Source organism: Oncorhynchus gorbuscha, linkage group LG09, assembly GCF_021184085.1.
Source record: "Oncorhynchus gorbuscha isolate QuinsamMale2020 ecotype Even-year linkage group LG09, OgorEven_v1.0, whole genome shotgun sequence".
NCBI lineage: Eukaryota > Metazoa > Chordata > Actinopteri > Salmoniformes > Salmonidae > Oncorhynchus > Oncorhynchus gorbuscha.
The window spans coordinates 76563898-76579775 of record NC_060181.1 but is presented as its reverse complement, the minus strand read 5'-3'; the positions used below and the strand labels follow the sequence as shown (position 1 = coordinate 76579775).

Below are 15878 nucleotides of genomic sequence, written 5' to 3'. Positions count from 1 at the left end.
TGGGTGATTGTTCCTGTCTCTGTGTTTCGCACCAGATAGGGCTGTTTAGGTTTTCGCATGTTTATTGTTTTTGTTAGTTTATTCATGCATGGTGTCTTCACCTCTCTTTCACCAGAAGAAAACCCTTACAGACCTAATGTATTCTCATGGTCAAATATTACAGTAAGGGTCAGATAACTGGTAAGGGTCAGAGACCTGACAGTGTGGTGCCAGGACAACAACCTCTCCCTCAATGTGAGCAAGACAAAGGAGCTGATCGTGGACTACAGGAAAAGGCTGGCCGAACAGGGCCCCATTGACATAGACAGGGCTGTAGTGGCGCGGGTCGAAAGTTTCAAGTTCCTTGGTATCCACATCACCAACAAACTATCATGGTCCAAACACACCAAGATAGTTGTGAAGAGGGCACGACAACACCTTTTCCCCCTCAGGAGACTGAAAATATTTGGCATGGGTCCCCAGATCCTCAAAAGGTTCTACAGCTGCACCATCGATTGCATCCTGACCGGTTGCATCACTGCCTGGTATGGCAACCGCTTGGCATCTGACCTTAAGGCGCTACAGAGGGTAGTGCAAACGGCCCAGTACATTACTGGGGCCAAGCTTCTTGCCATCCAGGACCTATATAATAGGCGGTGTCAGAGGAAAGCCCATAAAATTGTCAGAGACTCCAGTCACCCAAGTAATAGACTGTTTTCTCTGCTACCACACGGCAAGCGGTACCGGAGCGCCAAGTCTAGGACCAAAAGGCTCCTCAACATCTTCTACCCCCAAGCCATAAGGATGCTGAACAATTCATTAAATCGTCACCGGACAATTTACATTGACCCCCCTTTTGTACACTGCTGCTACTCACTGTTTGTTTGTTACCTCTGCATAGTCACTTCACCCCCACCTACATGTACAGATTACCTCAACTAGCCTTTAGCCCCGCACACTGACTCGGTACCGGTGCCCGCTGTATATATCCTCGTCATGTTATTCTTATGGTGTTACTTTTTATTATTACTTTTTATTTTAGTCTACTTGGTAAATATTTTCTTCTTCTTGAACTGCACTGTTGGTTAAGAGCTTTTAAGTATGCATTTCACGGTAAGGTCTACACTTGTTGTATTCAGCGCATGTGACAAATAAAGTTGGATTTTATTTGATATTACAGTAATGTTATTCACTATTGAATCCACTAGGTGGCATAACCAATCTTTCCTTTCATGTACCTTGCACCTAAACATTTGTAGGATGTGTGCACATTGCCTGGAACTGGGGGAGAATCTCAATTGCATACTTAACACCTCCTCGCTTCCTTCCCAAAACCCATTGGATGAGAAAGCCAGAGGTCCCTCCCCTCTGACCTTGTCTTCCTCCAATGGGTTTTGTGCAGTGGAGGCTGCTGAGGGGAGGACGGCTCATAATAATATCTTTCCCAAATGATAAAACCCCTAGGTGGTATATAGCTACAACTGGAAGGTTAAGACAACTTTTCCTTGCAGCTTAGTAGAACTTACACAGCAGGTTAGGAGAATTAACGTAGCAGGTTAGGATAATTATGGTTATGGTGAGGGTAGGGAGCAACACATCTGCCACGCTGATCCTTAACCCTGGAGCCCAGAGGTGCGTGCTCAGTTCCCTCCTGTACTCCCTGTTCACCCATGACTGCATGGCACGACTGCAACACCATCATTAAGTTTGCAGACAACACAACAGTGGTAGGCCTGATCACCGACAACGACGAGACAGCCTATAGGGAGGATGTCAGAGACCTGGCCGGGTGGTGCCAGAATAACAACCTATCCCTCAACGTAACCAAGACTAAGGAGATGATTGTGGCCTACAGGAAAAGGAGGACCGAGCACACCCCCATTCTCATCGAAGGGGCTGTAGTGGAGCAGGTTGAGAGCTTCAAGTTCCTTGGTGTCCACATCACCAACAAACTATCATGGTCCAAACATACCAGCATTTCATTGTAAGGCCTACCTGTTGTATTCGGCGCATGTGACAAATAAACTTTGATTTGATTTCCCAAAAAGGGTTTGGGTTAGCTAAAATGCTCTCCTAACCTGCAACTTCAACATGGGGAAGATCTCAATTGCATACTCCTCACATCCTCTATTCCCCTTCCCTTCTCAAAACTCATTGGAGGAGAAGGTCAGAGGGGCGGGATCTCTGGCTTTCTCATCCAATGAGTTTTGAGAAGAAGACGAAGTGCGAGGAGAGGACGCAAAGAGTATGCAATTGAGATTTTCCTTTGGTCTTTTTTATGCTGCATTCACATGCTCATCTTAGCTTCCTATTTCCTAGTGATGTCGGAAATACAACTTAATTTTGTTCATGTGCTTTTTGGTCAGACCAATTCTTCAACCAATAAGATTTTAGCTAGCTAAATAAGCTAAAGTTAGCTAACTTGCTTAAAATGTACAATATATGTTCAAACAAGCTACATTAGCCAAACAATATTGTAGTTGTCCAAAACGGATTTGTTGTCATCTTTTGGTTGAAAAGGTAAAAGGTCAGTGGTGAAACGTCACAACTCGACAACACGGGCAACAACATTTTCTCAGAGTTTCCCACTTGTAATTCCAACTTGGAGGGTTTTTCAAGTGAAATTTCCCACTGAACTTCCGATAACTCCGATAGCACGTGAGCGCAGCATTACACACCCCATGATGTGTTTATGGGTCCACACTGCCTTCACGAGCCACTGATAATAACACCTGCATCTTAATTATACTGGCCAACAGACTAGGCCTACCAGACCTAAATTTGCCCTTTACATTTCTATTCTTTATGAATATACGGTCATACTTTTAAAAAGCCATAGGCCTTTTTAATGGCAGATTATTTGCCAGTACCAATGGTACCAGCAGTCAGCAGGTTTACACAACTTCCTCACCCTCTATCATTCATCTCACCAGTCAGGCTGGTGCAGGTCATCTACATGTCACCTATAAGTCACCCATAACTGGTCTCAGCTGGACTGAAATGTCAGAAGCAAAACAACAACCTGTTTAATAAAGTGAATTATACCAATTGTAGGAAATCACTCAGGACGTTTGTTACGTGTTCTCAAACATTCAAGATTAGCATCAGGACACTGAACCAACACACAGATCACAATCAAAGGATGTTATGATCGGATGGCCAGTGGGCTATGGACTTTGAGCATTGTGAGTAACAACAGGTCATTTCAATTTCATCCCCCTGAAAAGAGAGAACAAATATTATGGCTGAACTCAAATGTGCTAGTTGATAAAATACCGTTATTTATGGGAAAGATGTTAAAAAATTGTATTTTGTTCTTAAATGATAATGTAATGGTAGAGTTATGTCCTTCATGGAGTTATCAGAATTGTACGGGAAGGTCTGCTCAATCAAAGAGTACAACCAATTGATTACAGCATTGCCCCAAAAATGGAGGAGGTGGGCGGCAGCGGGAGGAGGTAGGGAACTGGTCTGTCTGCCCAATATAAAGGATCAAAACTGGTGGTGGAATAAAAATAGCATAAATAAGAAAGTATACCAGTTTCATTTGAGGACCAGTGTGTTGACAACTGTGCCATACAGATTGCAAAATAGTTGGGAAGAGATTTTTAATGTACCGATTCCATGGTATGAGCTGATATATAAAACAACGCAAGATTCAAGATTTCATGCTTTTCAGTTAAAATTATTATATAGAATTCTTGCCACCAACAAAATGTTGAATATTTGGGGCATAAAATCATCGAAGCTCTGCAGATTTTGTTGTGAGGATACAGAATCAATAGACCATTTATTTTGGTATTGCCCTCAGGTAGCCTGTTTCTGGTCTCAGGCTCAGGAATGGCTGAAAATGCATAGCATTGATCTAAAATTGTCCCTAGAAATAATAGTACTGTTAGGAGATCTGGAGAGACTGGGTCAGTCAATTACTAATATACTAATAATAATATACTCTTAGTAAAAGTATTTATCTTCAACACGCAATCTGTAGATTCTATACGATTAGATAGATTGAAATTGTACATTAAACATAATAGCATAGTTGAAAGATATGTGTTGCATTTAAACACGAAGTGGGTGGCCAGCAGAGATAGATGGGATGGTCTGAGGGAAGCTGAGGGTTGGTATGGGGAATTGGAGACAAGTGGGAGTGGAGTTGCTGTGTGAGAGAGAGAATCATGGTCAAAAGATAAAGGGAAAAAAAGTCTAAATAAAACATAATAAAAGTACATTTGAATGTCACTAAGTGGCAGTGTTTTTACAACTAATGCAGGTTCGCCTGAGGCTGTTGCCGTGCAGGTGTTTGTACACATGCATATACACACACTCTCATTCAAATAAACACATACAAGAACATACACATACATGTAATAGTGTCAGACATGCACACAAACATATACAGTTGGCATTGCCGTTATGATTTCAGTTGTCCTTGATGTCCTTTGTATATTTGTATTTTTTTTAATTATTCGTTGCTGCTTTCTTCTGCCTTTTCCTTTTTTCTCTTTAGTTCATTATCTTGGTTGTTGGTGCATTGAGGGGTTCTTTGGGGTGGGGAATGGAATTCATTGTATTTATATTTTTTTAATTCCGGGGGGCTGTAGGAGGGGTCTCGAATGGTTGAGGGACAGCTATTGGGGAACTGTGGGGGAATCTTGGATGGTTCGGGATTCACGAGATAGGAAACTATGACATATATTTTACATCACTATCATGCACACGCACCCTCACACATAAGGATGGCTCTGTTGCGGAGAGACTGATACATGTTTGATAGTGTCTTGATGGTGTATTGTTTGTCGTTCATGTTCTAATACGTTAATGTTACCTCTTCCTTGTGTTTCTTTGTAATACATTTTTTTTAATGTTTTTTTTTTTAAACAACAGGTAAGTTATCATTTGGTTGGGCAGGTATGGTTACAGTGCAATTGTCTTCTATTTACACTGGTCATTAGGCTTTGACACTTCCTCATACACTATGCTAAAAGTTGTTGACCCTAACCACAGGTATAGGATCAGGTTAATTAAACATTAAATGTTAGAAAAAATACCTGACCCTATATAATATCAGTCGTTTCGAGCAAATGCCAAACTCTCAGGCTATACTCCACTTGGAGGTGCAGAAGACCCAGGCTGCCACTTCCTCATACCAGCAGTACTCTCCCTCTAGATGGATTTTAAAAAGCTGATCTGCAAATTATCTATATATTGTACAATGGAAAAGTCCACAATATGGCTGTAGAAGAAAGGCGCAAGTGACTTTGTGTTTTTTTAAACACATATTCCCATGTTTCTTCTTCCTCTAAATCTAAACCACACAAAGTTTCAGCATTCTGATCTTTAGATCCAGGGTTGAGCACCTCACACATACCAAACAGCTTTTACAGATGTAGAATTTTAGTTTAATCACTCTTGCTGCTGGGAATGTTCTTGCATAACAGGAAATATAAACTTGTAGTGTATCAGAGTTTTTAAAAGGCTTCTAATTTCCACTTTCAAATGTCAGACTTGATTTGCCCTATCAAAAACTGTATCAACTGCTACAAAAATGTCCATTAATTATAATCCACAATTATAATTATAATCCAATTATAATCCACACAATAATTTACTTTTGCAGGATTATTTTCTTGCTGAAGCAGACTGGCTCTAATTAAGATCATGCCTCTGTAAATCAAACCAAAGCCCTTCAGTTAATTGTCTCCAGAGATATAACAACCCTAAACCTGTCTTTAAGAGTGGAGGCAGACCCTGAAAGGATCTGATTTATACCGGTCCACAGCTTTACCAAACACCCAGCACCATGTTCCTTTTGTCCATCCCCAGTATTCGGCCAGAAAAAAATCGATTTGATCTTAATTGACCCAGTGAGTCTAGATAACACTGACCTGCTTGTTTATCCCCCTGGCAAGCCTTGTGCTGCTTATCATACATGTAAAACAGCAAACACTGCAGAGATGTGCTACCAGGTGACACTTTTACTACCCGTACACTTCCCTCTTGTGTTTTGTAAACACCACTCAGAGGTGTCGTATGGGTACTATAAGTAAGGTGTTTGAGCGAGTTCGAGTGCGGTGGACAGGCGAGAGTCAACTGAGAGTTTACTTTCAGGATTTATTTGAATGTTCACATTAGATAAATTAATATGCCAGAGACGGAAACAGTTATTTAGCATGTATATAAACTACAACTCTGGTAGAATAAAACGAATTATACAATTTGAAATTCAAATATTTAGAACTAAGCAATTTCCAGCTATGATAAAACTTGTATCCTAAATGGATGTGACCAGGCAGTGACAGCGGCGCGCATTGAGCAGTAGGCGGGGTCTACAGAAAAGGGAATATCTATTTTACGCTGCATCTGAAGTTTACAGTTTTGTGTAAATCAGGGTTGAGATAACCAGGACAAGACACTGTCACCTGTTTTCAGGATTTAGGCACCGAATAACTCTCTGCTTCGGTCAAGTAATATTCCTGGAATGTTCTATTGATATTTTTTGTCCAGGTTAACATTGCGCACCTGAATTGTCTCTCCTAGCGGATACCGTATAAATATATTTGTTTATTTTATTTCTCAGTTTGTCTTGGCAATACCATAGCTGCAATGAGGATAAACAGACAATTGCGTAGGATTGTGCTTATAGCAGCTCTTCTCGACTTCTCTTCCAATGTGAGTGATATTCAAATGTGCTCCAATTCCTCCTAATCATTTGATAATGGATGTGTGTATATATCATGATCATGAAATGGAAAATGATAGCAGCCTAAACTATCATTCTCGCTGTCTCAACATAAATTCCTCTGAAATTGCAAAATATTATTAATTGTATTTTAAAGTTTAGTTTAGGGCGAGAGAATGACATGCAGCACATTTTGATAAAGGCATATGGCTATACCCTTTCTAAATCTAAAGAAATATACTGCAACACAGAATGCGATGCAGTTTAAAATCATGTTTGAAGGTGAAGGCCATTCCTCCAGAATGTGACCTGGACTACATCTTACTCCAAGATGAGGAGAACTGCTTCAAGGATCTGTTCAAGATCAACATCAGCCAGGCTGACTCTCAACAACCAGGCAAGTCAGTCATGCTATGGGCCATTAATGTAATCAGTCATGCTATGGGCCATTGCCATTAATGTAATCTACACAGAGGAAGAAAAGTTCAAAGAGGGGCCAGGAAAACAGCTTAGATAACAGCACATCCGTACACCACAAATTACATCCAATGAAGAGGGAGCAGTGATGAAGAGTGATGGAGAGTTTTGGAGGCAGCAGTGAGTCCACTCTGGTGACCAGATCAGCCAAACACTTCTCTCCTCTGCTATATGTGGAATCTGGTGGTCTTAGTGCCCTTGTAACGGATGTGAAACGGCTAGCTAGCTAAATAGCATTTCAATCGGTGATGTCACTTGCTCTGAGACTATGAAGTAGTGGTTCCCCTTTTGTGGAGTGATGGGTAACGATGCTTCGTGGGTGACTGTTGTTGATGTGTGCAGAGGGTCCCTGGTTCGCGCCCGGGTATGGGCGAGGGGACGGTATAAAGTTATACTGTTACACCCTGATAAACACACATCTGTGCTGGGAGCCCCGGGGTCATTAATATGGGAGGCGAAGCAATGTTCTTTTACCCTTTATTTTAAGGCTAGTAGCATAATACATTGGCTTATTGGATTTAGGATGCTGAAAACCTCATGTTACCATGGTTCCCTCCTGGTGAGAAGGAGAGAAGGCTGTGAGAAATACAATGCAAGTGGTTGATTGAAGTGGTTAGCACTATCACACAATTGACATTTCTGATATTCCATTTGGCGAAAGAGTATGATTTGCCCTCAGATTGGCTTTTAGGAAGAAAACAATTGGATAAAACATTGGACAGACAGACTAAGAGAGCGATACCTAGTCAGTTGTACAACTGAATCCATTCAATTGAAATGTGTCTTCTGCGTTTAATCCAACCCCTTTGAGTCAGAGAGGTGCAGAGGGCTGCCTTAATCGACAGCCGGCATCCAGGGAACAGTGGGTTAACTTCCTTGCTCAGGGCAGAACGACCTTGTCAGCTCGGAGATTCGATCCAGCAACCTTTCGGTTTACTGTTCCAATGCTCCCATGCGCCAGGCTACCTGCCGTCCTGAGAGACAGATAGAAAAGGACAGGTACTCTATCTCTTCCACTGTTCCACAACACATATGATACCTGGGCCTAAGGGCTGCCAGACAAGCCAAGGTGATTTGGCAAATGGATGGTGATTTTAGAAAGGGACTTCTTATAACAGTAACAAGAGACATATTGTGTTGGCAGCCAAATGTATTTTATTTTACCTTTATTTAACCAGGCAAGTCAGTTAAGAACAAATTCTTATTTTCAATGACGGCCTAGGAACAGTGGGTTAACTGCCTGTTCAGGGGCAGAACGACAGATGTGTACCTTGTCAGCTCGGGGGTTTGAACTTGCAACCTTCTGGTTACTAGTCCAACGCTCTAACCTGCCGTCCCAATGTGTCAGGATTTGTGGTATACTGTGAGAGCAATGGAATTGTTCAGCCTCCCTTGTGGAATGAATGAAGATAGCCTTTAGAATACCTGTGGATGACACCCATTATGTCTCCTGTAGAGTGCAGAGGTTTGTGGGACCACCTGAACTGCTGGCCTCATGCTGATGTGGGAGAGACTGTGTCACAGCCATGTCCCAGATTCCTCCGCACCACAGGTATGCCCACATACATGACTAAGCATTCCAAGGACACTGTCACGTTCACTGTCTTCAAACTCCCTGTCATAAATGAGCCAAGGCGCAGCGTGCATGTAATTCCACATCTTTAATTGAAGTGAAACCTTCACAAAAAAACAGGTAAACAGAAACCAAACGTGACGCAACCATGGCGCACACAAACACTCACAGAAAATAAATAATTACCCACAAACACAGGTGATAAAAAAGGCGGTCTAAGTATGATTCCCAATCAGAGACAACGATAGACAGCTGCCTCTGATTGGGAACCATACCCGGCCAACAAAGAAACAGACAAACTAAAATGCCCACCCAAATCACACCCTGACCTAACCAAATAGAGACATAAAAAGGCTCTCTAAGGTCAGGGCATGACAGTACCCCCCCCCCCCCCCCCCGCCCCCCCCCGCCCTCCCCAAAGGTGCAGACTCCGACCGCAAAACCTGACTCTATAGGGGAGGGTTCGGGTGGGAATCTATCCTCGGTGGCGGCTCCGGTTCGGGACGAAGCCCCCGCTCCGCACGCTGATCCCTCCGCTTCCATGGAACCGGACCGTGGATCGTCGCCGGAGACTCCGGACCGTGGATCGTCGCCGGAGGAACCGGATCGTGGATCATCGCCGGAGGAACCGGACCGTGGATCATCGCTGGAGGCTCTGGACTGCAGACCGCCGCTGGAGGCTCCGGACTGCGGACCGTCGCTGGGGGCACCGTCGCTGGAGGATCCGTGCCCTGGATTTTCACTGCAGGCTCCGGGCCATGGATCATCACTGGAGGCTTCGTGCCATGGATCATCACTACAGGCTTCGTGCCATGGATCATCATTACAGGCTCCGGGTCATGGATCATCACTGGAGGCTTTGTGCCATGGATCATCACTGGAGGCTTCGTACGTGGAGCCGGAACAGGTCTCACCGAACTGAGGAGACGTACTGGAAGCCTGGTGCGTGGAGCTGCCACAGGGCTTACCAGGCTGGGGAGACATACTGGAGGCCTGGTACGTGGAACCGGGAACAGGTCTCACCAGACTGGGGAGATGCACTGGAACCCTGGTGCGTGGAGCAGGCACCGGATACACTTGGCCGTGGAGGAGCACTGGAGGTCTCGAGCGTAGAGCTGACACTACCCGTCCTGGCCGGATGCTTACTTTCGCCCGGAAAATGCGGGGCGTTGGCACAGAGCGCACTGGCTTGTGAATGCGCACTGGAGACACAGTGCGCATCACCGCATTACACGGTGCCTGACCGGTCACATGCTCCCCACAGTAAGCACGGGGAGTTGGCTCAGGTCTAAACCCGGACTCCGCCAATCTCCCCGTGTTCCCCCTCCAAAAAAGTGTTTGGAGTTGCCTCTCGTGCTTCCGTTGTTGACCTAACTTCGCAGCCTCTGCCTGCTTCCATGACAGGATCTCGTCCCCTGCCATTAATCTCCTCCCCGGTCCAGCTCGTCTTCCAAGTTGGCGCACGCTGCTTGATCTTTTTGTGGTGGGTAATTCTGTCACGTTCACTGTCTTCAAACTCCCTGTCATAAATGAGCCAAGGCACAGCGTGCATGCAATTCCACATCTTTAATTGAAGTGAAACCTTCACAAAAAAACAGGTAAACAGAAACCGAATGTGACGCAACCATGGCGCACACAAACACTCACAGAAAAGAAATAATTACCCACAAACACAGGTGGGAAAAAGGCTGCCTAAGTATGATTCCCAATCAGAGACAACGATAGACAGTTGCCTCTGATTGGGAACCTTACCCGGCCAACAAAGAAACAGACAAACTAGAATGCCCACCCAAATCACACCCTGACCTAACCAAATAGAGAAATAAAAAGTCTCTCTAAGGTCAGGGTGTGACAGACACTTTAACAGTTACACATTAGAACATCATCAGACACATCCATGTTCAAGGTTGATGATTGTAAATGGGTTTTGTATGTCAGGTATTAAGTAATGCCTGTGTACTTTAGGCATTATTACAGGATAAACAGTATCCCAGCTGGAAAAAGCGGTTGCAATGATGGGTAATGGTCAAGATTGTAAAATAAAGTTATTTAGATCTATTCTTTAGCAAACCAGTGTTCTCTCCTCTCACAGGCAGAGTATACAGGAACTGCACAGAGCACGGCTGGACTGAGCCTTTTCCTCCACATGAGATAGCCTGCGAGTATGCCTTTGAGACCCTCACCTTCCCTTTTGAGGTAGGATGATGTGATTCGTACCTGGTTCCACGAAGCGGCTAAAGGCAGCTTAGCCTCTCAGTTCAGTTTTAGTTTTATGTCTCTATATAAAAAATAGCAGTTCAAATTATTGAGTGACAGGTTGGGCATGTTCTAGTTAGTTAAATGTTGGGTAACTCAATGGGAGGCTGTATCTGGGCCTGGTAGACCACACCTGTGCTTTATTGGTTAAGACAGGTTTTTCCTGTTGAGAGGCTTTTTCTTTAGAATGCTGCCATTTTGAAGTCAGAACTCTGTATAGCCTATCCTATTTGTAAATTTCACCGTCATCTTTGAAATACCAGCGCTGTGTAAATAAATCTAACACTCATTTGCACCTCTACCTGCCTGCTTCCTGCTGAATCTTTGTCCTAATGACTGCTAGAAGGCCATTATTTTATGCTGATACAGCACAGAGGAGATGGGCTATGGATTTTGCACCAACCTGTGACTTCAAAGCATTCAATGATCTCGGAGTCTCTGCATTTGAACTTTATGTTTATTGTGGTATAGCGTGATATAAGCAGAATTCTGTGGGATATTGTTATGCAGGTGAATGAGGACCCAAAAGCGACTTGGCGAAAACAGAGTCTTTAATCCAGTAAAGGAAATATGCAATACTCCTAGACAAATCGGAGCGGTAAATAAAGCATAAAAACAATTCCACTCGTAATGACGAGAACAGACTGGAGACTCGATCATAAACTGTAGGTTGCCTCGGGAAGGCACTTGACCGTAGCAGACTCAGACACCTGCTCACCACGCAGCATCTGAGGGAAACACGACACGACAGGGCGATACAAAGACACAGCACGGTGAACAATATACAAGGATCCGACAGGACAGAAACGGAAGACAAGGGGAGAAATAGGGACTCTAATCAGGGGAAAAGATAGGGAACAGGTGTGGAAAGACTAAATGATTGATTAGGGGAATAGGAACAGCTGGGAGCAGGAACGGAACGATAGAGAGAAGAGAGAGAGGAAGGGAGAGAGAAAAAAGGAACGAACCTAAAAAGACCAGCAGGGGGAAAACGAACAGAAGGAAAAGCAAAATGACAAGACAATATAAGACAAAACATGACAGTACCCCCCACTCACCGAGCGCCTCCTGGCGCACTCGAGGAGGAATCCTGGCGGCAACGGAGGAAATCATCAATCAGTGAACGGTCCAGCACGTCCCGAGACGGAACCCAACTCCTCTCCTCAGGACCGTAACCCTCCCAATCCACTAAGTATTGGTGACCCCGTCCCGAGAACGCATGTCCATGATCCTACGTACCTTGTAAATAGGTGCGCTCTCGACAAGGACGGGAGGGGGGAGGGAAGACGAACGGGGTGCGAAGAAAGGGCTTGACACAGGAGACATGGAAGACAGGATGGACGCGACGAAGATGTCGCGGAAGAAGCAGTCGCACAGCGACAGGATTGACGACCTGGGAGACACGGAACGGACCAATGAACCGCGGAGTCAACTTACGAGAAGCTGTCGTAAGAGGAAGGTTGCGAGTGGAAAGCCACACTCTCTGGCCGCAACAATACCTTGGACTCTTAATCCTACGTTTATTGGCGGCTCTCACAGTCTGTGCCCTGTAACGGCAAAGTGCAGACCTCACCCTCCTCCAGGTGCGCTCACAACGTTGGAGAAACGCTTGAGCGGAGGGAACGCTGGACTCGGCAAGCTGGGATGAGAACAGAGGAGGCTGGTAACCCAGACTACTCTGAAACGGAGATAACCCGGTAGCAGACGAAGGAAGCGAGTTGTGAGCGTATTCTGCCCAGGGGAGCTGTTCTGCCCAAGACGCAGGGTTTCTGAAAGAAAGGCTGCGTAGTATGCGACCAATCTTCTGATTGACCCTCTCTGCTTGACCGTTAGACTGGGGATGAAACCCGGAAGAGAGACTGACGGACGCACCAATCAAACGACAGAACTCCCTCCAAAACTGTGACGTGAATTGCGGGCCTCTGTCTGAAACGGCGTCTAACGGGAGGCCATGAATTCTGAACACATTCTCGATGATGATTTGTGCCGTCTCCTTAGCGGAAGGAAGTTTAGCGAGGGAATGAAATGTGCCGCCTTAGAGAACCTATCGACAACCGTAAGAATCACAGTCTTCCCCGCAGACAAAGGCAGACCGGTAATGAAGTCTAGGGCGATGTGAGACCATGGTCGAGAAGGAATGGGAAGCGGTCTGAGACGACCGGCAGGAGGAGAGTTACCTGACTTAGTCTGCGCGCAGTCCGAACAAGCAGCCACGAAACGGCGCGTGTCACGCTCCTGAGTCGGCCACCAAAAGCGCTGGCGAATAGAAGCAAGAGTGCCTCGAACGCCGGGATGACCAGCTAACTTGGCAGAGTGAGCCCACTGAAGAACAGCCAGACGAGTAGAAACAGGAACGAAAAGAAGGTTACTAGGACAAGCGCGCGCGACGCAGTGTGCGTGAGTGCTTGCTTAACCTGTCTTTCAATTCCCCAGACTGTCAACCCGACAACACGCCCATAAGGAAGAATCCCCTCGGGATCAGTAGAAGCCACAGAAGAACTAAACAGACGGGATAAGGCATCAGGCTTGGTGTTCTTGCTACCCGGACGGTAAGAAATCACAAACTCGAAACGAGCGAAAAACAACGCCCAACGAGCTTGACGGGCATTAAGTCGTTTGGCAGAACGGATGTACTCAAGGTTCTTATGGTCTGTCCAAACGACAAAAGGAACGGTCACCCCCTCCAACCACTGTCGCCATTCGCCTAGGGCTAAGCGGATGGCGAGCAGTTCGCGGTTACCCACATCATAGTTGCGTTCAGATGGCGACAGGCGATGAGAAAAATAAGCGCAAGGATGAACCTTATCGTCAGACTGGAAGCGCTGGGATAGAATGGCTCCCACGCCTACCTCTGAAGCGTCAACCTCGACAATGAATTGTCTAGTGACGTCAGGAGTAACGAGGATAGGAGCGGACGTAAAACGTTCTTATAGAAGATCAAAAGCTCCCTGGGCGGAACCGGACCACTTAAAACACGTCTTGACAGAAGTAAGAGCTGTGAGAGGGGCAGCAACTTGACCGAAATTACGAATGAAACGCCGATAGAAATTAGTGAAACCTAGAAAGCGCTGCAACTCGACACGTGACCTTGGAACGGGCCACTCACTGACAGCTTGGACCTTAGCGGAATCCATCTGAATGCCTTCAGCGGAAATAACGGAACCGAGAAAAGTAACGGAGGAGACATGAAAAGAGCACTTCTCAGCCTTCACGTAGAGACAATTCTCTAAAAGGCGCTGGAGAACACGTTGAACGTGCTGAACATGAATCTCGAGTGACGGTGAAAAAATCAGGATATCGTCAAGGTAGACAAAAACAAAGATGTTCAGCATGTCTCTCAGAACATTATTAACTAATGCCTGAAAAACAGCTGGCGCATTGGCGAGACCAAACGGCAGAACCCGGTACTCAAAATGCTCTAACGGAGTGTTAAACGCCGTTTTCCACTCGTCCCCCTCTCTGATGCGCACGAGATGGTAAGCGTTACGAAGGTCCAACTTAGTAAAGCACCTGGCTCCCTGCAGAATCTCAAAGGCTGATGACATAAGGGGAAGCGGATAACGATCCTTAACCGTTATGTCATTCAGCCCTCGATAATCCACGCAGGGGCGCAGAGTACCGTCCTTTTTCTTAACAAAAAAAAACCCCGCCCCGGCCGGAGAGGAAGAAGGCACTATGGTACCGGCGTCAAGAGACACAGACAAATAATCCTCGAGAGCCTTACGTTCGGGAGCCGACAGAGAGTATAGTCTACCCCGAGGAGGAGTGGTCCCCGGAAGGAGATCAATACTACAATCATACGACCGGTGAGGAGGAAGGGAGTTGGCTCGGGACCGACTGAAGACCGTGCGCAGATCATGATATTCCTCCGGCACTCCTGTCAAATCGCCAGGTTCCTCCTGAGAAGTGGGGACAGAAGAAACGGGAGGGATGGCAGACATTAAACACTTCACATGACAAGAAACGTTCCAGGATAGGATAGAATTACTAGACCAATTAATAGAAGGATTATGACATACTAGCCAGGGATGACCCAAAACAACAGGTGTAAAAGGTGAACGAAAAATCAAAAAAGAAATAGTCTCACTGTGGTTACCAGATACTGTGAGGGTTAAAGGTAGTGTCTCAAATCTGATACTGGGAAGATGACTACCATCTAAGGCGAACATGGGCGTAGGCTTGTCTAACTGTCTGAAAGGAATGTCATGTTTCCGAGCCCATGCTTCGTCCATGAAACAACCCTCAGCCCCAGAGTCTATCAAGGCACTGCATGTAGCACCCGAACCGGTCCAGCGTAGATGGACCGACATAGTAGTACAGGATCTAGATGGAGAGACCTGAGTAGTAGCGCTCACCAGTAGCCCTCCGCTTACTGATGAGCTCTGGCTTTTACTGGACATGAATTGACAAAATGTCCAGCAAGTCCGCAATAGAGGCACAGGCGGTTGGTGATCCTCCGTTCCGTCTCCTTAGTCGAGATGCGAATACCTCCCAGCTGCATGGGCTCAGTCTCTGAGCCAGAGGAGGGAGATGGTTGCGATGCGGAGCAGGGAAACACCGTTGACGCGAGCTCTCTTCCACGAGCTTGGTGACGAAGATCTACCCGTCGTTCTATGCGGATGGCGAGAGCAATTAAAGAGTCCACACTGGAAGGAACCTCCCGGGAGAGAATCTCATCTTTAACCACTGCGTGGAGTCCCTCCAGAAAACGAGCGAGCAGCGCCGGCTCGTTCCAGTCACTAGAGGCAGCAAGAGTGCGAAACTCTATAGAGTAATCCGTTATGGATCGATCACCTTGGCATAGGGAAGCCAGGGCCCTAGAAGCCTCCCTACCAAAAACTGAACGGTCAAAAACCCGAATCATCTCCTCTTTAAAGTTCTGGTAATTGTTAGAACAATCAGCCCTTGCCT

The 15878-nt window shown here is 45.7% G+C and overlaps 1 protein-coding gene across 1 annotated transcript in view; it reads left to right on the top strand.

The window, feature by feature from the left end:
- Window positions 1-6319: 6319 nt before the first annotated feature.
- LOC124044443 (secretin receptor) overlaps window positions 6320-15878 on the top strand; it is a 15182-nt gene continuing 5623 nt past the window's right edge. Inside the window, exons 1-4 of the mRNA XM_046364077.1 lie at window positions 6320-6651; window positions 6944-7058; window positions 8595-8690; window positions 10804-10907. Of these exons, the coding sequence (XP_046220033.1) occupies window positions 6586-6651; window positions 6944-7058; window positions 8595-8690; window positions 10804-10907 (381 nt within the window). The 5' untranslated portion in view covers window positions 6320-6585. The remainder of the gene's footprint in view (window positions 6652-6943; window positions 7059-8594; window positions 8691-10803; window positions 10908-15878) is intronic.